Here is a 24,631-nt window from a genome sequence, read left to right on the forward strand (position 1 = left end):
CTTAACCTTGTCACAACATTTGTGCACTTATAAAATTTATCCCACTTTATTAAAAATAAAAATTGTAAAACGTTACTCTTGTCGATGTGTTGCACAACAAATTGTAATATCTTCTGGACACCGACGAATGTAATAAATGTACACTTGAATTAATTTAAACTAAATATCAATATAATTCTACGTAGCAAACACGTTGCATTGGTTAACTGTAAACACAGGTGTGTATCGTAAATTCAACTTGGCTAATATTTTATGACCAACGTCATAACCTACCTGAACTTTTTCTCAGTCTACGATAGGTATGAATCACGTAGTTTATCAATTAGAAGTTTTAGAACTTTAAACTTCCGGAAGTGACGCAGTGGTCGTTGAGCTAGTAGTATGTGTTTGCAGCCAATGTTACCCCTGTAATAGCGTCCCGTTATCTTTGTCCTATTGAAGGATCCAGTGTGTCTTTCGAGTTGTTTGTCATTTATTTGTATATAACTTCAGACTTGCTGCACAATCGCCAATAATTTACATTTCACGATATCTTAATCTTTTTTTCATTCTCTTGATATATCCAGAAATACGCTGACGGTGATAAGCGTGATTCAATTGGCACTGACTTTCCTTCACGGAAGAATTGATGTAAGAGATCACAGTAAGTTTCTAATAGAATAATGCTTCGCGGCTTTTTTAAGTCCCGCTCAGTTTCGTTTTATTCGAATTTTCACAAAAACCAATCACATGCCGTCTCATTCTTTCGAAATCCGTACATACATCAATGAGACTTCATTCAACATCTCACGTATAAAATGGCGGCGACTACCACTTGTTACATATACATTTTATATTACAATTTTATTTTATAAAATGTTATAAATTCGAACATTTGTAATAAGTTATGTATACTATAATTTTTTATATTTAAAATATCGTTCGTTATCGAAATTATTTTCAACGAATGAAATTAATAAAATTGTTTTGTTTTCCGCTGTAAATTCTCGCGCCAAATTTGAAATTAGAATATGAGAAAATCACACTGTTTTGAATTTTATTTTCAGAAATAATTCATAAAATGCAGTTATCTTGCGATTTTTTCTTATGCGTTATGAGGAGCTTATAATAAAATTCTATAATTTTTATTTATTTCATAGGTAAGTTATGTTTCGTATCCCAAAAACAACAATGCCTGTGACTATTGTAGCCACAAAAAAGCCCAAACAAATGCAAACGTGCTTATATTCATCTTATGAATGCTCACAACCTTGTCTTGATGGATATACTTATTGCGCCAAGCATATTCTTGAGGATCCAAATGCACCTTTCAAGCAATGTGGTTTTGTATATAATAGTAATGGCAGAAAATGTCAAAATCCTGCACCAAAATTGGATAGAAGAGATATTTTGTATGTATCAAATGTAAATTTAATGAATATTTTGTTTATTATGTATTTTAAATTACATATGAAAAATCTATCTTTAATATATATATACAGATATTGTAATGAGCATGCTAGAAAAGCCCAAATAGCACGTATAAAATCTACAGCAAAACATTCTTTACCACAGACACCTGAAATGCTCTTACTTAATTTAAGTCACTATGTTAAGAAAACAGATTCAAGTACTGAAGATACCGAAGATGAAGAAGGAAAAATCAAAGCATTAGACCCTTTTAGTAAGCTTTGATCTAGTAGTCTGTTAATAAAGGAAAAATTAAAGCTGATTTTAAATTAAATGGGAATATCATATTAAAATCGTTTTTTAGCTGAAGTTGATGCATACAGAGTAAATGCAAGTGGAAGTGATATTTTGGATTATGCAAGTTCCTCTGATAGCGATATTGAACCTACAACAGTGACTGATACTTTAAAAGGAAGTTATCTTGATGATAGTGATAATGAAAGTTTATACAGTGCACAAGAAGATCCTTTAAAGTAAGAATATACTTATATATAATTACTTATACTAATTTATTATTTTATTCTGTTCTGTAGAACAACAGCTAGCTTGCTTTGGCTTGAGCAAATCTTAAATATGGGATTATATCAATTATCTTTATCTTTACTTACTTTCCTTTCGTAGTTGCTTTTTGCAAAAATTAAACAGTAATTTCTATGGAATCATTAGTATTAATTTTTTAAGGCATGCTGGAATTTTTACTGCTGAGGAGGTGATCTACATTGCGCGAGAAAAACTAATTAGACTGCAATCACTTTACATAGATCAGTATAGAAGACTACAGTACATATTAAGAGAGAAAAGACGAAAGTATCTACATGCCCTTAAAAAGGAAAAGGAAACATTATGTAGTATACATGACCAACCAAAAGAAACTGCAAAAGAAAAGAAAATTTATGAAAAATTAAAAGCCTTAAATCGTTATCATAGACGAAGTGGAGCTGAAGCTATATTATATAGAAAATCTTTAGAACGTAGAGCACAGGTTAAATGCAATTTTATTATTTTGTATAATATATAGTGTTAATATAATATACGATGATAATAAAAATTATAATTATGTATTCATTATAGGCAACTGAAGGACCCACTCAAAAAATACCAAGTATATCAAAATGTATCTTTACAGAAGGTGGAGTAAAATGTGGAGAGAGAACTCTTCCTGCTGCAAAACATTGCCGCAAACATATCCTTAAAGTAAAATAATTTTATTTAATTACATAATCACAACCAACATAAAAAATGTATAAAATAGTTAACAAATTTTATTATGTTAATAGGATCAACATCAAGTTTTATTCAAAGCATGTGGAGCAATTCGAGCAGATATAGAGTGTCATGAACCAGTACCTGTAATTTTTGATACAAATTGCGTGTTTCACATGAACTTACCATCTGAATGTAAATTAGAAACTATGAAGGTAAATATTTAAACAGATATTTTCATTGATAAATGTGATATAACAATATTAATTTTAATTATTATTACACAATATTCAGTTTAAAGAATCAAAACCTGAAGCACAGGAAATGTCAGCAACAGATAATCAATCTGTGGAAATTGATGTAGTAGGAGAAATTCAAGAAATTGATCCAGACGATGATATGGCAGGATTAATGAGAGAGATGAGTGATGCTGCACATATGAAACCAGTATTTAATGAAAGTTTAAATAGTGAAGCTAGCACAGATACAGCTTTTAGTTTATCAGCACAGATGAGTGATAGAGATGATCTTATTTCTGTGTGACAAGCTCTTTTTCTATGACTTCAAATCATAGAATATTAATGTTTGTTGTTACATAATTATGCAAATTTTATTTATGAATTTTATTCAACTTAACTATATTCTTACCTGTATATTAAGTGCCTAAAATTAAAAGTGATATGAACTCAAACATGAATATTGTGTGACAACAAAGGATGTGTATCATTCAGAATAATAGTGGTGTATCTCCAATTTTATTACAAATAGAACTATACCACGTACATGTTCAAGACAATTTTAAGTATTAGTATAACAATGAAGTTCCTCCATATGTACTACATTTACCATATTAAAATATTGATAACATTTCGTTACTTGTTTTAGGTCATCCCATAAGTTCGTGTCGACTTTTGTGTATACATTTCATGTGTCGATTTATAAACATACGGCGATAAGGGACCAATGCACTTGAGCTTAGCTGATCGAAAACAGGCTAGAGCAGATTTTCGTGGGATAAGATCGTAATATAGTGAACACAGTGACTTCTAACAGTAAAAAATCATGAGTGAAATGCGTATCCATTTTCGACATCTCATGTTATATGAATTTCGGAAAGGAAGTTCTATAATAATTGCCACGAAAAACATATGTACTGTTTACGGAGAAAATGCGCTTTCATCTCGCACCTGTAGGAAGTGGTTCCAACGTTTTAGAGCTGGGAATTTCTGTTTAGAAGACAAGGAACGCTCCAGGCGTTCTCCTCAGACAGACGAAGATAAAATTCGGGATCGTGTTGAAAAATCACGAAGTTTGACAGTTCAAGAGATGTTAAATGTTCTGAAAATACCTAAGACAACGATTCATAGGTATTTAAAAAAAATGGGGATGGTGTCAAAGTTGAACGTTTGGATGTCCCATGAACTTATGGAACGGAACCGTCTTGAACGAACAACAGCGTGCATGTCATTACTTGCGCGTAATAAACATGAGCCATTCCTTAAACGCCTGGTAACTGGTGATGAAAAGTGGATACTTTACGAAAACCCTGAACGGAAACGTAGCTGGTCCCAACGAAATCAGCCACCTCAACGCTGTGCAAAACCAGGGTTACATCCACGTAAAGTTCTTTTGTGTGTATAGTGGGATTATAAAGGAATATTCTATTTTGAACTTTTATCTAGTGGTGATACCATTAATTCAGACAAATATTGCAGTCAGTTAGAAAAATTAAGGGAAGCACTAGCTGAAAAACGACCAGGTTTAGTGAATAGGAACAACGTTATCTTCCATCACGACAACGTTAGATCGCATGTCGCAAAAAGCGTTACAAAAAAATTGTCTGAATTTAATTGGGAAATTTTACCACATCCCCCATACTCCCCAGACATTGCCCCATCTGATTACCACCTGTTCAGAGCATTACAACACTTTTTAGTAGGTAAAAAATTTGAAAATATTGACATTCTCAAAAATAGCTTAGAAAATTATTTTAAAGAAAAACAAGAGAACTTCTATCGAGACGCCCTACCAGAAAAATGGGAAGAAGTTGTACAACGAGAGGGGGATTACATTTTTTCATGAAACTTAAGGGTATGTAAACAATCTTAACATATATAACCGCTCGAAAAACGGCACGAACTTATGGGATGACCTAATATTTGATTGATCCAAGAATATTTCACAAAAGCTTGTTTTTCTTGAAAAATCAATAATGGAAGTTACACTATTATTATTCTAAACTACTCATATGTATTAATATAATTTATATGTTCATGTATTTGTGTACATGTGCAGTTACTAACAATCATTTTCATTTGTAAATATTGTGACAGCCACTGTCACCTTTTCATTGTACAACTTTAAAAATAAAATACAAATGCACCTTCTTAAATGATTATTTTATTTCTTCTATTATGACATTTTTCCAATAAATTATTATTTCAATATTATTTATTTTTTGATATTGTGTTTCATTTAATACTAAAGTTAATTGAGAAGAATATAATGATCACTACAAATAAAGGATTAAGTATAGCATCTTAGAATAACTATTAATAAAGTAGTTATCAAAATGTATTACAGCAAATAAGAACAAATTTGCTTAGAAAAACAATGAGCTCAAAACAATGAAATATTCTATTTTTAGTACAAAGCAACAAATTTACTATTTCCACTTATATGTAAGAGAAATTAAAATCTTCCATAGGATAGAGTAATATATGAACATTTTTCCAAAAACTAACGTTTATGCTTTCCATTTAAATTTTTACAAAAAGCGCAAATCATTTAGTTAAATACATTAGTATTAATATAAGATATAATGTAAGAAAGTATTTTGCTTACAAGAATATAACACTTTTTTTCAATTTTTACATTTTCTGTAAAAAAATACATAGTTATTGATCATGGTATTAATCATTAACATACAAACAAAATAAATGTAACTTACAATAAGTAGATGAGGTTTTACCCTAATTTGGTTGTTTAAATAGTAAATTTTTTAAGTAATAAAAAAGTGCACAATATATGTTTTGAAAATGAATGTTCCACTTCATTACAACAATAAATGCACTGTATAGAAATAATTGCAAACAAATTTTGTTTAAAACGCAGTTTTAGAAAATTGAAGATGTTTCAGTTTTTTTTACAATCGTAAATAATGGTTGTATTTTCTTATGTAAGTACAGCTAAAAATATTTAGCTCAGAAATTTTAATTGTGTATTATCTTAAGACATGCAGATATGTACATATAATTGTAATTACCAATTCAACAATTGATAATTACTGTGGCAGTATGAGTATTTAAAATTTTTAATATACCCAATTATGAATAGTGATTTACCGCCTCAGTTTATCTGTGTCCATACTTGATGAATTTACTTTGTGTATAAGTGTATCTATAGTTACATAAAACTAGAATATGTACTCTGTGACATTATCAGTAATCATCTTATTTGGTAGTTAGTTACTAAAACACAAACTTATATACAGGGTGGTTGGTAACTGGTGGTACAAGCGGAAAGAAGATGACTCTACGCGAAAAAAGAAGTCGAAAATATAGAATAAAAATTTTTCGCTTGAGGCTTTGTTTTCGAGAAAATCGACTTTGAATTTTCGCTCGGTACGCGTGCGGTACGTTATAACGGATCTCACTGTAGATCGTTGTCTCAATGGAAAAATTAAAAAAAATAAAAAAATTTTTATTCTATATTTTCAACTTCTTTTTTCGCGTAGAATCACCCCCTTTTCGCTTGTATGACCAGTTACCAACCATCCTGTATATGCACTTTCTTGATAGTATTGTATGATATTTAGAACTTTGTGCAAATGCAGAATAATTACTACAAAACAATTTGAAAGAAATAAGCACCAAAGATTCAAAAAATAAACATTTTCATACTAGTTTAAAATGCATTTATGATCAAGGTGTCTAATTTTCCATAATTTAATAATAAATGACTTGATAACACTGCTTTTTTTTCTGATCTTATAATTCAACTAATATATATCTATTTTAGCTTAAAATTATCATAAAGCATATAGAGCACTTTGTTAACTTTTATAATAATACATTCATGATAGAATTACGTATAACATTGATTCAATTACAAAGTATTTATCTGAAGCTGTATTTATCTAAATTATTATATCAAAATAAAGAATGCAATTATTAAATATATCACAATTAAACTTGGGTACTGATACAATGATAATTGTAAAACACATACATATCATGTAAATGCTAGGTGTCTGATAACTAAGGAAATAATATAGATTTTAATTATAATTGTTACAACAGTCAATACATATACATACTGACACATATCTCACCTAAATATAGGATGAAAATGTTCATATTGTTTATAGAGAATCGGGTACATTAAACTAAAAATATTTTAATTAAAATAAATGTCAATGAAGTAATAGCTATTCAATTTTTGTACACAATTTTTTTTATATTAACTAGAACATTACATCTCTCATTTTTTACGATGTAAGCCAATCATCATTTACAATTAATAGACTTAAAATAAAGAACTGCATGGCATTTTCATAAATTTATGTGATTTTAGTAATAAAATATAAAAAATTATCTGTTAAAAATTGATTACAATTACCTATCTTTATAATAATTTATCAAATAAATTGCAAAATGTTCAACTTTTAGCTTGAATCCTCACTGTTTTTATTGTTTTCAAAGAACGCAATATCTCAAATATAATTTTTAATAAGCATACTTCAAATATTGTCGTTGCATTTGAATTACCTAACTTTCTTCAAGTTGTTTAGCTCATTTGTTCTTGTGCACCGAATACTCTTAATATTGTAAAACATTTATTCCATTATAGTACCTTCTTAAGTTTTTAATAACAAACTATGTTGCTATCAATAAGAAATCTTATGCTAAATGTGAGAAGGAGAAAAAGTAAATTGTTTATATTATAGTAACAGTAAATATTGTTTCGGTAAGAATGGGCAGTCAAAGCTTTATTGACTTAATTGTTGACTGTAAATATAGTTCTAGAAAGTACTGCAAGCTTACCATTGTTCAAAAAACTTGTCAGTCTTTGTAAATTTAATCACTGAATATATTTTTAAGATCGTGTTCATAGAGCGCTATAATTAACATTATTCCAAGGCCACACGATAGCCCTAACGCTTGTAAAATACATTGCCATTGAGAACTACGCTCCACAGAGTGACTTGAAGATAATTCTGGAATCTATATAAAACATTTGATGCTTAATTATAATTACGATTAATTAAATGAATTAAAATTATACTCACCATATCTACTAATGCTATATATATAAACATTCCTGCAGCAGCTGCAAATATCCAACTACTTATAGCAGGAGTGCTCCCTAATAATACTCCAAATATCATACCAAACAAACAAAGTACGGAAGATAACACATTATAAAAAACAGCCTGTTTAGCACTCATACCAGCTTTTAACAAAACTGCAAAATCTCCTGTTATGAAGGAATAGAGGATAAAAATTCTGAATATTTTATAAGATTTAATAAGTTATTTACTACTATAAGTTATGTTTGTATAATGTACCTATTTCATGAGGTAATTCGTGACAAAATACAGCTATTGCTGTGGAAAAGCCACCTGCTATATTTGCTGAAAAAGCAGCGCCTATAGCCATACCATCTGTGAAATTATGCAAACCATCACCCATTACTACCATCCAAGCAACACTAGACATAGATTCAGGTGCAGAATGAACGTGGCCTAAACAAATTTTTAAATTATATCGTTTAACAAATATTATATCAGACATAAGATAATATATTTAATAGTACCATGTGAATGAGTATGACCATGATGTTTCATTTCATGTTCGCGTATAATAACAGTATAACTTTCTGATTCATTTAAAGGTATATCTGCACCATCCGTATTTTTCTTAGTATTTACAATTGAATCTTCTAATCTCCAATCTTCAGTTGGTTTCTTCTCTACATCATTCGTCATAATTTTTGAAACTGAATTGCAGTTAGACGTCAATGGTTTTTCCTCCTCAATCACAGGAGGTCTCTCATGGTTATTATGTTGGCGGTTATGATGATTATCTGAATAATAAATATCCTCTTTACCATAAATAACATTCTTTAAAACATAGAATTAAAAGCATTAAATATTTCATTAAAACCTTGACTAAATCGTGGCATTATACCTTGATCTGTGCTAATTTCACCATAACAATATGGATACGACGAATATTTGTGTTTGCAAAGTTTCTCTCCAACAACATTGCTGTTTGGTCCATCAGTTTCTCTCATTACTCGAACACGTGATGGAAGCTAAAATTACAAACAGTTTTTATTTAAAAGTTTATGTATTTTATACATATATTAGAAAAATTTATATATTTTTATTTATCCTAATATCTTTTTAGACTTAATATTTACCTTATTGCGACGTTGTCGAAGTTTCCTCCATTCTGCTAACATCGTTAAAGCTTTCTCCGTAAAAAAGAATAATGCAAGACCCATCATTGCAACTAGCCCTTTCCACATATTCATGTTGTGTTCTTCTTTAGAATCTAATTCAACATGGTCATTATGAATATGTTCGTGATTATGATGTGACATCATTGCCTAAGAGAAGAATAATTCTTTCTTATATAGTAATATAATTTATTTTCTTTATGTTAAAATATTATACTTATATTATATAACATCTTACATGTGGTAAAAGATGAATAAGAGCATCACCACACAATGTTCCTACAGCAAGTGCAACTAAAAATTGCAATAATTGATGATAATAAATTTTACCCATGAAAGGTATAACAGCTACACCAAGTAAACCACAGAGACTGATTATTAGAATACTGATTGTTGAATAGGCCCACACTAAATAAGAAAGTCATGTATTTAGAATTCTATAATACTTAAAAATATCAAATTCTAATTGATATTATATTGATTATATACCTTGAACCATATTTCGAGTAACGTCTTCTCCGTGATATTTATTAATTATTGGCTTATAATTCTCTGGTACACGAATACATCCATTTCTCTCTGAGCTTGATTCACCTGCTAGTTGGTAAACAAGAGCTGGACACACGCGTTCAAAAAGCCAACTTGGTAATGTTGAATTATTATTAGTGATCAAATTGTATGGCATATCTCTTGCAACAGTACTTAATAATTCTTTACTACTTAAGCACTGAAATAGCGAGATTGTCATTTATGAGAAATATTTAAGAAAAATATTAATTTATTTGATTTCTGTATGATAGATTGTAATCTTAATTGTTATAATTTATCTCACCCGTTCCTTTTTAGCTCCATTTTCATATTCTGGTAGGCCATTATTTTGTAAATTCTTTGACTTGTCTACACAAAGAAAAAATTATATATTTATTCATAGTACCGAAAAAAAAAATTATACTGGAAAGTTTTGCATAATATTATTTAATCTAAAAACATGAATAATTCATATAATAAATGTGTTCAAAAAAGACAGATTGGAAAAATATTATAATACAATATAATATAATACAAAATATAATAAAAATATTATAATATATGTCTTCATAATAACAACATTTCTATAATAGTATGTGACTGATAATAGAAAAATGTCAGTTATCTACATAGAGGATAACATTACACATGATATGATTATTTAACCACTGATATCTTGTACAGACAATAGAAGTATTATCAAATTTTGTTTATTCATTCATAACTGTAGAATGAATGTTACAGATTCTTTTTAATATTTAACTATGTTTTTCTAGCTTTATATTATGCATTAAATACATTTATTTCATAAGATATCATGAATACATTTTAATATAATTGTAAATAAGCATCCAATGAAATCAATAAATAACTCTATGAATTAATGAATCAAGGTCAATTGAAAAGGAGTTTGAACTCTTAAGTTAAGCTAAATTATTATGATCAAGATGATTCTCATATTGAATAAAGATAAAATATTATCAGCTTATATATACATAAGAGCAGATGTAGCTTTATTTCTTATTATGATTGATAGGTTGGTAATTGGTAATTAAAAGTAGTATACCATGTATGTATAATATAGGCTGATCTTCAAATAAATTCTTAAATATAAATTCTTTTTTAATTATTATTAAATTAATTTAAGTTCTTCAATTCATTAAAGAGATATGTTCCTAATAATGATTTAATCAATAAATTAAATAACTTACCCAGTGGATTTTCATTTTGACTAGTAATAGTATTATGATTTTCTACGCTTGATATATCTGTTAATAATCTCAATAGTCCTAACTTTTTTAACAATTTTTCAAAGCCTTCCATTGTTATGCTTGTACCATCTCCATAAGCTTCAAAAATCTTTTCAATGAAATATTTTTCATCTATAATATCTACATTTCTTTTTGCCCTAATCCTGTTAAGAGGATTTTGATCTCCGTTAGATTGTGCTGCATTTAATTCATCATTGTGCATAATTTCAATTTGGCCTAGCCTTTCTAATATTTCTATATCTTCTAAGCTGTTTGGATCTTCCCCTATTATTGGGATTTCAACATTTTCGTTAACTTTTACAATTTCTGTGTTTTTGTTTTTAGTATAGATTTCATTTGTGGCAATTGGTACCAATAATATAGTTTTGCTTCTGCTATTGTTATCTAACACATTCGAAAATTCAACAGCACCATTGTTATAAGCACCTAGATTATTTAAATTTAATTTTCTCACATCCCTCTGCTGTGTATCTTTGGATTTTATTAATAACCAAGATGGTTGTAATTGTTCATTAGGTCCTAATTGCTTCTCAGAGTTAACAAAATTATGAGTTGTTTGTCCCGCTGTTGAGAATTCAGTATGTGCTGAACATGGAGTGTGTGCAGCACATAAAACACAAACTACACAAACTGTGACAAAATGATGTGACATGTTGTATATTCTGTAAAATGAAATAAAAGATTTTGATTTAAATATAGTTAATTTATATGTATATGTACATATGTGAAACCTTATATTTACCAACCTTTATTAGCAAATAATGTTAAAGTATATTCAAACTATTATACAGCATTATGGTCTATTCAAAAAATCATTACATCACAGTATAGGCAATAAGATATTACATCAAATAGGAAGTAGCTATCTATGCAACAATCACAGTGATAATGAATCCAATTACAGCTAACAATGTTACTGATTATATATCATATATTTGTTTAAAGAAGAAAATCATACATTACATTTATAAATTCAGAATATATTATAAAATGTAACTAGTTGATTAATTAAGTTAATAGATTTTATTATGAAGAATAAATAACAACATTGTGAATAACAATAAAAATAATTATTTAATATTTAATTTTTCTATATGCAAATGATAAATATAATTTACAATTTTTTATAGTACTAATATTTAATAAAACAAATTCATCATTGCCTTATGAAATCATAGATATAAATTATATATTTTTTACACTGAAATGTAATTTGCAAATGTTACAATAATAATTTAGTGCTTTTTCAATGTTCCTTGCATTACAACTTCCAAAAGTGAATACTACAAATATATTATTATTTCTATTTATAAAAAATACAGATTAAATTTTGATCAGCACATTATTCTGTATATTACAGATATCAATACTGTAGATAAGATTGACAAAATGAATATGCTCTACAATAATAGCAATTGATCTAAGCTTAAGTAGTGATTAATTTCATTCTAAAGAATGAATATATTTTCATAACAATAGATATAACAAAGACTAAAATTAAGCTTTAATATCATCTCCTCAATGAAATTTTAATAATTGTTACAATATATCAAATAAAAAACGAGTATTTTACTTAATTATCGTTATACATCTACTTTTTTGCTACACATGAAAATTACAAATACATAATTATAATTTTTATCACATAAATTAAAATTGTAAATAAGAAAGAAAAAGATTTTAATCGCGCACAAAACATATAATTTAGCTATCTTGTCAACTGATTCTATCGACGGCGGTATATAGTGAATGACAAATTCAAAGCACACAATTTTCATTTATAAGTCGTGTATTAATCCATCGTAAATTACACACTTTCATTTAAATGTTAAGTAAAAAAATTATGAATGCACAACAACTCGATAGCTCCCACTCGATATGGAAATGTTAACCAACCAATACAAATATAACTAATCGCAGTTTGTAGAGTAGAAAAACACATAATACAGTAAAAGATGAAAAAGCGCGCATTTTATGAGACAAAACTACGTGAACGAGTCAGGATGCGTGCGCGACGTATCGTATCCGAAATAGTCAAGGTGTTCGATGTTGCGGTCGTTCCTTCAAAAAACCGTATTTTTAGCTGTCAAAAAGAGAAGGAGATTCATGGTTATCGCCCTCCTTACCCTACCCCGCATTCTGTCCATGACAGAATTTAGAATTTAGGTTAGAAAGGCGGTCTCCCGCTTTAATACAAAAAAAAAGAAGTGTCAAGTTTTGGCTCGAGACCCGACTGTTTTTTGTCAGTATACGATATCAGATGAACGGTCGCTGGATTACACTATAATAGCACACTGTCATCTAATTACCTTTATTCAATCAGTGAAACAAAATTCCCGCTAGGAAGTGGCATATGCTAATTGATCGAGACGCGCTCACCAGCTTGCGGAAAGCTCGCGAAGTCCTACGTTAACGTAAGAAGAATCTTCTACTTCTACTCTTGTCTCTGTCCCCTTTCTTCCCTCCTCGACCAACCACCGATCCAACTCCTCCGCGTGCAACAAGTATACTCTGAACATAGTAGACTGGCGAACTTCGAGCCAGGACCGACAAACTTCGAAAAATTCTTCGATATTACGCGATCATTGGTTCAAGGTGGTACTCTCGCGACTTCGTACGTTTCAACTGGTTTCAAATTTCAACGGGTCATATTGCCAGCACTGTTCCTATGCGGCGCTATCCTCCAACCTATTCTAATAAAAATTCTTGATCAAGGACTTCTTATTTCAGATTCAACTTATTTTTTCCTCGCAGCATACATTGAAAACTAACATTTTTTACAGGATTGTTTTATTTCAATATGTTTATTTAAAAATAAGTTTAAATGAAAATAAATGAAATATTTTTCCTTCAATTAAACTTAATATAAGATTATTCATTTTTGTAATCATAGGATAAGAATTATACATGTACATGGTTTAGTTCATTAATAAAATTATAGAAATGTACTAATTGTAAATTATTAACCAAACATGAATATTTAACTGATTTTCATTGTTGAAATGATATATTAGACGATATTAATACATAAAGTTATTTATTTCTTCATCCATATTATGTAGGAATTTAATAATTTTCCCACTAATTCTGTATTTTCCTATTAATATCTTACAATTTTCTGCCGATAATATTGTTCTTTTAAACACTAAGCTTATATTACTCAAAGAAGTAGGAACTTAAATAAAAATCAGAACTTAAGAAATTATTGAAAATTTAAGGAATACTTTTATTTATTAAAAGTATTACAAAACAAATGATTTAATCTTCTTCTTCCTCTGGAGCAGCTCCTCCGCTTCCCTTACGCAAGTTCTTCCTCTTGACACGACCAGGTCTACCACCACCAAATGGAGATTTTAGTGAGAAGTCAATGTGCTTCTGTGAATCCAATCTCACAATGAAAGATGGAATGTTCACCACTTGTTTGCGCACTCTGGAATAGGAATACATGTTATGTTTCGTATTTCTACTTCCCAATAATTTGTATCTTTAATAATTTAAGATATTAATTTGACTCTATTTAACATATAAAGAATATACCAATTATATATTTTTAACGCGAATACGTATCCGTAAGTACGCGACAGACGTTAAGTGCTAGTTTCCTAACACTCAAGTGGCCTGCCTGAAAGAAAATATTAATACACAGTGCTGCATGTTCTCGAGTATCATAGCTACCCAGCCAATATTTAAAATCACATTTTTTCTATTGTTTTCATTGGACAATCAGGAATGTTTGAATACCTGCAGTAGCCAAAAGACTATTACTCTCACGTTTCATTCTTAGAAGAAACTAAAAATTATCTCCAGCTATGAAACCAAACAAGTATTTACTCCTTATTTGGTGATTAATCTGGAATTTACTATTGCCTTAAAGATTAGAAACAATCTGTGTATAATCAGATATTTCTTGCCCATTTTTTAAGGCATATGAAGTATTCTATTTAATGAAATTTACCTAATATGACGTTGACGAATAAGCACACGGGCATGATGAATAGATTTAGCAAGTCCCAATTTGAATACTTGAGTTTGAAGTCGTCTTTCTAAGAAATCTTCGATTTTCAAGCCAAGAACATAATCAAGTTTCATACGGCTTTCATCTAGCACTCCAATTCTTACCAAACGACGCAAAAGAGCATTTCCTGATAATTACGTACTTTAATAAATAAAAATTAAAGTATACAAAGAAAACATTAAATGCATGATTTCATCAGTAGAAATAAAGAAATAACATCAAAATGATCAGACAAGAGGTGTCAGAAAGTAATTCATCATATAAATCTAGTAAAAAGTTTATTGAATGAAAGATATTAGCAAGAATTTATGTAGTACCTTCGAACAAACGTTTAGGATCCTTTTCTTCCAAAGTAAGAAGCTCACGAGCAGCTTTTCGAATATTTGCTAGTGTGTATTTAACTCTCCATACTTCACGCTTGTTACGAAGACCATATTCACCAATAATTCGTAATTCTTGATCTAAACGAGCCTTCTCATAAGGTCTCCTTGGAGTAACATAAGTTTTTGAAAAAACTGAGGGTATCCGTCCGTTAACCATTTTGTATAGTCGTTACCTAATATATATTTAATAAAAAATATTTTCTTTTATTTCATAAATATATGTAATATTTAAATGAATAAATTTATTGTAATATTGTAAAATTATGCTTCTATATAAGATAACGAAAATAAAATTTATTCGAACCACGTGTGTAAAGAACGTTAAGAAACAATCAATTCGAAGAGATATTTAAACTCAACCTAATATAGTTTAAAATACATTAGATATTGATAATATTAGAAATTGTTATTATTACTGAAAGAAATTAAATTTTAAAAGACTTCTAAGTAAATAGCATACCTTACTCGACTGCGTAAGAATAACGACCACACCACGCTGTATACGAAGTAGAAATGGCCGACATCCTACTGCAAATTATAATTCTGAAGCGAACACAGCGCACAAACAGGAAATCCAGTTCGTTTCAAGTAGCGGGCTTTCTAAGAAATATTTTATTATACGATACATAATAATATTGTATGTACTATTAAGATTTAATATAAATTAAAAGAATTTATAATTCTAATAATAATACACCAGCCTATATTATTCATACTGTCATATTTAGAATAAAAAATACTTTGTTCATTTTAGAAAGATTAATTTTTATTTAAATAAAAGTATTAATAAAAAATACGCTTTAATGCTGAATATTTTTAAATATTTTTTAATTATAATTTGATAGTTTTTTTCATATAATAAATTTGATATATTAATTATATTTGTATAACTTGTCTCAATGTTTAACATGATAAACATGTATCCCATGTATTTTTTTGTACGCTATTATATCGAGAAATACATCTTACAAAATATTTACCAATGAACTGTTTTCGTTATTTTTTAGTTGTGAAATGTAAGTTTAAAACAAACAATACATACGTCATTGACCACATGCAATTACGAACAAATCCACGACAATATCGCAAACAAATTTATTTCAAAATAATAAGTCCTTTGATAAGAATGAATTTTTTATCGGTTTCGCGATAATTTTATAGAACTTTATATTCTACATTACTGCTGACCTATCTGTTTTCAAATGTGCAGTTATTACGAAGTACATTCAGTAGTAATGATATAATTATATTTACAGTATATAGTAACGATAAATGTACGGTATATTTTTAAAATGAATAATTAAGTGCTCTATTTAATTTTATAAAATATCAGCATTTCATCTTTAAATTTTTTAATTCTAACCTAAACAAATTCTTTTTTTATGCCTAAATCTTTACTTAATACTTATAAATTCTTTAATCAGCTACAAATACATACATATGTCACTATTTTTATCATGAAATATTATGGTACATGAACAATAAATTATTTAAAATAGATAGTCATCTTAATTTTGTAAAGTCATTGCACTAGAGTATATATTTTTAAATCATTCTTTTTATCTTTTTATCATTATCTTTTTTTAAATTATTTTGAAATTTTTAGTTTTTTTTATGTAAAGAGTGTGAAATCATATGATATTAAAATCAATGTATATAACAAATAACATATTTTGTAATTCTTATATCTTCAGATTAAATACATACTGAAATAAGTCACGTTTCATATTAAGTCACGTTTAAATCACGTTTTAGTTTGATATTCTTGGATTTTTTTACTGGAGCATGTGTCGATATGCAGGGTTATTCTATTGACCCAGAACATGGTGAGACAAAGATAAAAGAAGATGTAAGTAAGAGTCACGTTTTCAACATGCTCAGTATCTTTGTAACAGTAAAGGAAGCATTAAGAAAACATTTTTGTTCAGTTTTGTCTTATATCAAGAACTAGTTCACTTTATTGCAATTTAAAATCTTTTCATTTTTAAACTTCTGATAGATTTTATATCATGGAAGCTTTTGGAACTGTAAGTATTGGAATCTTATCATTTTACAATAACTTCTCTTTTAAATAATTTCTAAGAAATTTAATTAATAAAATTTTTATTGATTGTAGTGACAAAAATCCCAAAAATTGATAAGGGAAAACGTTGTTATACTTGAAGCTACTGTTGGGTTTAAAAAATTTTATTTAGTATCTTCTTTGTTTGTATATATATGAACAGTTATCTTTTAATAAAATTAGATAAAATATTTTATGCTTAATATTATGTAAATATAAAAGAATATTGGAATGATTAGTGTTTAAATATATATTAAATAAAATTTATTTATTTAATTATTAAATATATTATATTATATATTATACCTTTTTTGATAAAGATTATTCTATACATTGAATAAAAAAAGAAAGTACTAATATATTTGAATAAAAAATACCTCTAATTAGAAAAAGAGGTGTACTGGATGGGAGATGATTTATGTGGAGCAGTATCCACCATTTAGTATCTCATGTGTTCATTTGCATTATGAATTTGCGAGTTTGATGTCCCAAATATACAAGTATAAGCTGAAAAAGAAAATAAAAAATTATCTATTCTACGACTATCATAAAAATGTAACTGTTATACAATTATAAAAAGTAGATTTATAATTTTGATAATATTCAAAGATATTCAAAATAAAATTTTAATATTTAGTAAGACATAAAAGCAGGCCATGTATTAATCATCATTTAGAAATTTTATATCTGTACCAAACATTGTGTGAATTGAATATTATAAATTCTTTTTATAGGAAGTATCTTTTCATAGTCTATAGATCTAGACTGCAGCATATTATTTTTAGATATAGTTTACAATTAAAAAAAATAATTAAGAAATATTAAAAAAAAAAAAAATGAAAAGAGATCATCTTGTAATGTATGTATAGATAATAATTATATTGACCTTTCAAAAGAAGTTTATAACTCACGTGAGTAAACTCATGCAAGATAATAGGTCATATGTGTATTACAATCACAGTTATCATATGAGATGTATTAATATCTACTACTCTATTGTATCGCATCTTCAATATAATTTTTCTAAATTATATAAATAGAGATAGATTTGCACAGTATCTCAAATATTTAATTAGAAATATATCATTTATTCCAATGCATTTTCAAAATTAAAATTTTTATATATATCTCTTTTAGTATCCTGTTTTGAAGTCTTTTCTTGTGGGATCACTATCTGGTACATTTTCAACTATTTTATTTCAACCATTGGATCTTGTTAAAACCAGACTCCAAAGCAAAGTAAATATGCATCTTGAGTAAGTGTAAAATAATATAATGTTTCATTTTTTAAATTAATTTATACAAAATTATTTAATTTGCTTATTCTTGTACTAGTACTCCAAAAAGTGGTACTTTAGGCATAGTAATTCATATAATAAAAAATGAAAATGTGTTTGGACTCTGGAAGGGTATAACTCCAGTAAGAATTTTTGCAATTATTAGATTTAACAGACTTAAGAAATGTTACTGATTAAACAAAATTTTCAGACCATTACTAGGGTTGTACCTGGTGTTGGATTGTATTTTTCAACATTACATTGGTTAAAGCACACATTGCATCTAGAAGATCCACTCACATCTACAGAAGCTTTGCTATTAGGTATTACTGCAAGGTCTATGTCTGGAGTTTTATTAATTCCAATAACAGTAGTAAAAACACGTTTTGAAGTAGGTGTAATTATTACAAATATATTTATATTTTAATATATACACTATAGAAAGAAAAATATGCAGAAAGTAAAATTTAATGATTAGACATAAAAATATTGATATTAATAATCTAGAATATTCCAGTTAATACCAGTTACATGAAATCATAAAATTTAATATTGATATTGTTTTCATAGAGTGAAGTTTATAAATATAATAGCATAGCAGAAGCATTAAGATTAATTTACAAGCAGGAAGGAGTAAGAGGTCTTTCAAGAGGGTTAATACCAACGTTATTAAGAGATGCTCCTTATAGTGGCATTTATCTCACGTTTTATACTCAATTAAAAAGTATTTTTACGGAAGCAGGTAAATTTTTATCAAAATAAAATTAGAAACTAATTTATCCACGATATGATTATATCTTTTTAATATTTCTTTTTAGATTTGCCCTATGCCAAGTCGTCAGCTCCGATTCATTTTAGTTGTGGAATACTAGCAGGAATATTTGCTTCCATTGTAACACAACCTGCTGATGTAATCAAGACAAAAATGCAATTATATCCCAATGAATTTAAAGACGTTCGTAATGCAGCTTTTAGGATTTATAAAAGATATGGTGTATTAGGATATTTTAAAGGCATTGTTCCACGAATGTTGAGAAGGACATTAGTGACTGCAATGGCTTGGACCGTATACGAAGAGGTAGCAAAATTTGTAAATCTTTCACTTTTTTATTATCAAGACAAATCATACGAATTAAATAATATATTATTTTTAGGTTACAAATTTTATAGGGCTTAAATAAAATTGTTTCTATTTAATAATATAATTTGTTGGTGTTTGTTGACATCAAATTTAAAGAAAGTCAATAATTTACGCATGATGGAACCAAAGTCATTCAGCCAATATAAATATTTACACTTGATATACAGTATTTTAGTTTTGTACAAAGATAATTTGATTCTAGCGGACAATTGTATTATAGCAAATATCACTACTATGTACAGTATTCAGGTAGAATATCCTATCGCTCAATAATGTGTTATTCCTGTATATATTTTTATTTAATAAATTTTATAATTTAATGTTAAAAATTGTACAGTATCTGTTACTTTGCTTATATTCCTGCCTATTTTAATGTTTGCATGTTTTCCAAAATAACCTGATACTTTCATTGTAGTACTGTTTTATTAAATTTAATTAACAATCTTAAAGGTATTACAATTTAAATTATAGACAATTTACCTTCATATCTTTTTTTATATGTAGCCTAAAGTAACATTTGCATCAGATACGAATAGATTACTAATAAATCTGCTTTTAATTTTTAAATTATAATGTTGACAATAGTAATTAATTACTAAATTTTTAGAATTTTGATTTTTCGTAATTAGCTTGAAGAGTATGCGACACGACAAATATCAACTTAAACGCAAGTGTATAAAATTCATGATTGGAATTTTTAGATTATGCAAAATCTTTACCTTAATATTATATTAAGCAGTGTGCAAGTGAGCCTGTTGTAATGGTTATATTCCCATGGCATGTCTCCTGTCTGAAAATAGACAACACAGCTTTTAGAAATTATGATCCTATTATCTTTTTCTCTCATATTAATTTTGGTCGTTACCAAATAGCACAGGATAACGTATTTATATATTATTTGTTAACCTTGTCCTAATACATGACATTTAAAAAATTATCATACTTCTGTCGGCTACATGTGTGAGGAAGCAGATTACATAATTAAAACTGATCATCTTTGCTTGTGACATTGGAAATAAACAGAATAAGTTTTCAAATACATTATACAAAATTTAAATAAAAATAATTGATGTATTGATAAACTTATAGACGAAAAAGTGACATTAATTATCATTACAAAAGTTATATAACAAATATTATTAACCTTTTTAGAAGATACTTATTAATATAAAAATTTAATACTATTTAATAAATTCACTCCTTTTTCATGTGAGTAGGTCTGTGCTGAAATAATGTTTTAATAAATTTATTTCTAGTAATTTTCCTTCAATATAAAATTATTTATCAGATGTATGACAGTATAAAAATGAAATGAGAGTGGAATGAAAACCTATCATGATGGATAACAAATTTTAATTAGAAACAATTGGGATCTTTTATCATGTAAGACTCCTTTCATCCCAATGTAACAATACAAGACGATCCTTTATTTAGAGCCATTATTTTAATACTTTGTTTCTTCCATTTCTCTTTCTTTCTTTCTATTTTTTTTTTAGTCTATGTGGTCCAGGAAGTATATTATTAAATGCGTGAATGATTTATCATGAGTCAATATGAATTACATATGAATTACACAAATGTAGTACGCGCACAAAGTATGAGTTTTCTATAAGCCGAAATGAAGGACACGATAAAAGAATAAGACAAGATATGATTAAAGGGGATGTCCTCGGAGCACCATAAGATACATTCCACATGACCTGTCATCAACCTTCAAATCGCTGTACCGTGATACTATAACAATTACGACTTTCTGCTAAGAAAATTTGACTGAGCTTCGCCATGTCCTGTCTCTCAGAACTAAAAATAATGGAGAAAAAAATGCATGCAAAGGGAAGAATATGCATCATATATGATACATGTTTCTCGAACTTTTACAAGTAGAGTTCAAAAGATGACGATACAACTATATACCAAGTTATAATCTGGACTTATTTATCGATTAATCAATTATAGCCACATGGCTGTTAAATATGCGTATTTTATATTTTTGGACTATACATATGAATCTTTTATTATTTCAAAAAATTATGGCTTTATTATCTTAAACATAATGATTAAACTTGTTCCTTTGAGTACATAGCAGAAATTTTCCCTGACTAATTAATAATTGTTTGATTTCAAATTGAATATGCTCCAATAAATTACAATCAGGGTATAAGGAAAGTAAGAGCAGGAGTTTGTTATCATAACTTTAAGCACTCAAATATTGCTCCAAAATAAAGATCACCATTTTGAAAACGTCTAATTTTCCTAATAAAAGGACATGTTTGGTATTATCATTCCGATATAAATACCTCAGAAATGCGTAGTAGAAGCTAGGATTGTATAGTCACAGTCACACAGGGCACTGTTGTGGCAGGTCTACGGAAGTAGGCACTGTTTCCTCCACTAAACCACTAATTTCTTTTCGACAAAAAAGCTATGCAGTTGTTGAAGTTATATAATTGATTTACCCTATGAAGACATTATACCGATCAAAGCAAGCATAGGTATACCTTCTCCTATCTTGCTCTGTAGACAATATCTATAGTACTACATGATAAAAATACCTTTCATATGGGAACAACTTTTACTATTCCTTGCTCGACATTACCTCGATGCACCGTTTTTCAGTAATACGTTACATAGAGCAAGCTCGTCACTTTGAAAATTAAACGCTGTACAAACAGGTCCATATGAAATTTAGTACAAGTGTTTCTCCGATTAATAGGCAGGACCAGAGACTGGCTCGCTGTGACTATGCCATTCTTCAAAATTACAGATAATTATCATGTATATATTATGTGCATCTAATGAAACTCACCTGGTAAAGAACCTGTACAGTAATTGAGACGAGTATGATATATTGTTTAGTGCATACCTGGCTTACTTCTCACTCACTAACCAATCAAGAGTAGTTACTTGTGACTTCGACTTCTAGATCGATGGCGACGCCGGTTGTGATGACTCGAGCTTCGATGATCACGACTTCCTGAAAGTTAAACGGATTTTTGAATAGTTCAAATTTTGCTATGGTGCATTATTTATTTACCTTTATCTCGAGCATGACGTCGGTGATCATCATCTCGATGTCTGTCATGTTTGTCTCTTGATCTGCTTCTACTTCTGTGTCCTGAATTTCTGCACATAATTAGCAATATGAAATTATCATACCTTAATAATTTAATGTAATAAATTAACATGTGAATAGCTATGATACCTGTGACTGCCTGAGTCATGTCTGCCTTTATCATCATCACGCCTACGACGTTTATCTCTTTCTCTATCCCTATCCCTATCATCTCTTCTTCGCCTATCAAGTTCTTCATTTGCACGTGCTCTTTGTTTTCTATCCTCTTCCCTCCTTTGCTCCTTTTCATCTCTGGCTTTTTCACGTTTACTCTACAAAGTTATTTTTATAGTAATTATCATTTCAAGCTATCAGAGAATGTATACAAAATATATTTCTTAAAAGTTATGAGTTACCATAATTTCTTGAAGTGCGCTCTTTAACCTAGCATAGCCAACATGTTGTTTACCCATTAGGTGATCATCAATTCGTTGTTGAGCATCACCAACAATAAGAAATGCACCACATACATCACATACCTCCATCTGTTTTTCTTGTGCAGCAGCTAATTCAGCAGTCTAAGATAAACGAAATTTTTAGCTTTTACTGTTCTTTATTATGATACTTTATACAATGTATTATAATATTTACCTGATTGTAATGACTATTATCATTAGACTTCCTTAACGTTTCGCGTTCTTCTTTTAATTGATCGCATAGTCTCATTAGGCCTTGAGCCTGTTCCACATTGCCTTGTATTCCACTTTGCTCTGCTTCTTCTACTAGTTTATTGATTTTTTCAGTTAAAAGTGCAATTTGTTCTTCATTTCTTTGAGTTTGTGCTGGTGTCAAGGTAGGCTAAATAAATAATAATTTATAGATTTTTATCATTACAAACACAGGGCACTCTACAAAATGAATCTTTAAAATTAATTTACCGCTTCTGTTCTTCCAATAAGGGCTAATCGTTGTTTTCCCTTTATTATTTTTCTTTCAACTTCATTCAACATGCTTTGACAAAATCTAATAAATTCATCCTCGTATTGTTGTTTTCGATACGAGTAAGGAGCTTTTTCGAATAACTCTCTAGCTTCGTCATCATGCACTCGAGAACACGCACCCAAATCAGCTCTCGTATTAACGAATAAATCATGAGGGCAAAATTTAACTAAATACAATTTACAAAACTGTAATGAAAAATAAGAATGAAAATTATGACGAAATATCAATACTTCAAAACTCCAACTTTTCAAATAACTATGTTGAAATATCAACATTTTCGAGTACTTACCTCAGGATCTTCCCAATTAAGTTCTTTGGGTTTTTCATTGGGAAGAACATTTCTATTCCTTCCCATAAGCTCGTCGAGCAGAGCAGCAGCAGCAGCAGCAGCCATGTTCCAAAATTCTTGATTGAATGTCGGTTATTAATGGTATACGAAAATATACCGATAATTTTTATGTAAACACTATGAAACCTACGTAGTTTGTTCGCGCTTTACGAGTAGGATTTAATAAATGATGGAACTGTGTAAAGTCACTCGAACAAGAAAAACACACAGGGACATTAAGTGAATCAAACGAAGTGTTAATACTTTGATTCTAACCCCGAACTCCTTTTTACTTTAGAAGGCGGTAGTGTAGCAAACAATATGGCGAAACTTACAGAAAGTATATACATATGTGAAAGCGAACAAGAGAAAATCCAAATTTTCACTCGTTCAATTCAATAAACAATGTATATTAAACAAATCCTAACTTGTTTTATATTTCCTTCAGCTGTTTG

General features: G+C 28.7%; 5 protein-coding genes across 24 annotated transcripts; 2 read left to right on the forward strand and 3 right to left on the reverse strand.

The window, feature by feature from the left end:
• Positions 1-324: 324 nt before the first annotated feature.
• LOC117217325 (KAT8 regulatory NSL complex subunit 2) lies at positions 325-3,623 on the forward strand. Of its 3 annotated transcripts, none has more exons than XM_033464851.1 (8): positions 325-643; positions 1,140-1,391; positions 1,482-1,663; positions 1,754-1,922; positions 2,116-2,431; positions 2,521-2,643; positions 2,727-2,867; positions 2,947-3,623. In XM_033464851.1, exons 2-8 carry the CDS (start codon positions 1,147-1,149, stop codon positions 3,193-3,195), a joined length of 1,425 nt encoding a protein of 474 aa, XP_033320742.1. In that variant the 5' UTR covers positions 325-643; positions 1,140-1,146; the 3' UTR covers positions 3,196-3,623. The 3 variants fall into 3 exon arrangements, with proteins under 3 accessions (XP_033320742.1, XP_033320745.1, XP_033320743.1); XM_033464854.1 differs by having other exon boundaries at positions 2,131-2,431; XM_033464852.1 differs by having other exon boundaries at positions 325-630.
• Positions 3,624-6,553: 2,930 nt separating this feature from the next.
• Positions 6,554-13,437, reverse strand: LOC117217324 (zinc transporter foi-like). 5 transcript variants are annotated; one of them, XM_033464848.1, is made up of 13 exons: positions 13,226-13,437; positions 12,732-12,999; positions 11,663-11,782; positions 10,857-11,578; positions 9,950-10,014; positions 9,607-9,844; positions 9,356-9,525; positions 9,079-9,267; positions 8,844-8,970; positions 8,470-8,739; positions 8,222-8,398; positions 7,943-8,130; positions 7,731-7,877 (listed from the first exon to the last, which is right to left on the reverse strand). In XM_033464848.1, exons 4-13 carry the CDS (start codon positions 11,566-11,568, stop codon positions 7,731-7,733), a joined length of 2,283 nt encoding a protein of 760 aa, XP_033320739.1. In that variant the 5' UTR covers positions 11,569-11,578; positions 11,663-11,782; positions 12,732-12,999; positions 13,226-13,437. The 5 variants fall into 5 exon arrangements, with proteins under 5 accessions (XP_033320741.1, XP_033320739.1, XP_033320740.1 ...); XM_033464849.1 differs by lacking the exon at positions 12,732-12,999; XM_033464847.1 differs by having other exon boundaries at positions 12,732-13,437.
• Positions 13,438-14,118: 681 nt separating this feature from the next.
• Positions 14,119-15,909, reverse strand: LOC117217226 (40S ribosomal protein S9). The gene is made up of 4 exons (XM_033464669.1): positions 15,775-15,909; positions 15,249-15,487; positions 14,872-15,058; positions 14,119-14,346 (listed from the first exon to the last, which is right to left on the reverse strand). Exons 2-4 carry the CDS (start codon positions 15,469-15,471, stop codon positions 14,175-14,177), a joined length of 582 nt encoding a protein of 193 aa, XP_033320560.1. The 5' UTR covers positions 15,472-15,487; positions 15,775-15,909; the 3' UTR covers positions 14,119-14,174.
• Positions 15,772-24,624, reverse strand: LOC117217223 (luc7-like protein 3). Of its 14 annotated transcripts, none has more exons than XR_004489503.1 (9): positions 24,138-24,623; positions 23,785-24,033; positions 23,498-23,704; positions 23,263-23,424; positions 22,997-23,178; positions 22,829-22,917; positions 22,658-22,768; positions 20,514-20,584; positions 15,772-15,914 (listed from the first exon to the last, which is right to left on the reverse strand). XR_004489503.1 is itself a non-coding variant. In XM_033464664.1 (9 exons), exons 1-7 carry the CDS (start codon positions 24,240-24,242, stop codon positions 22,695-22,697), a joined length of 1,068 nt encoding a protein of 355 aa, XP_033320555.1. In that variant the 5' UTR covers positions 24,243-24,624; the 3' UTR covers positions 19,944-22,544; positions 22,601-22,612; positions 22,682-22,694. The 14 variants fall into 14 exon arrangements, 6 of the variants coding, with proteins under 6 accessions (XP_033320558.1, XP_033320556.1, XP_033320555.1 ...); XR_004489501.1 differs by having other exon boundaries at positions 22,092-22,768; XR_004489497.1 differs by adding an exon at positions 17,754-17,883 and having other exon boundaries at positions 20,514-22,768.
• LOC117217225 (mitochondrial glycine transporter-like) lies at positions 16,971-20,123 on the forward strand. Its single transcript, XM_033464668.1, has 7 exons — positions 16,971-17,163; positions 18,514-18,632; positions 18,712-18,796; positions 18,865-19,044; positions 19,224-19,395; positions 19,472-19,731; positions 19,808-20,123. The coding sequence occupies exons 1-7, from the start codon at positions 17,110-17,112 to the stop codon at positions 19,832-19,834; spliced, it is 897 nt and encodes a 298-aa protein (XP_033320559.1). The 5' UTR covers positions 16,971-17,109; the 3' UTR covers positions 19,835-20,123.
• Positions 24,625-24,631: the final 7 nt, after the last annotated feature.

Source organism: Bombus bifarius, unplaced genomic scaffold (assembly GCF_011952205.1).
Source record: "Bombus bifarius isolate JDL3187 unplaced genomic scaffold, Bbif_JDL3187 scf7180000007975, whole genome shotgun sequence".
Taxonomy (NCBI): domain Eukaryota; kingdom Metazoa; phylum Arthropoda; class Insecta; order Hymenoptera; family Apidae; genus Bombus; species Bombus bifarius.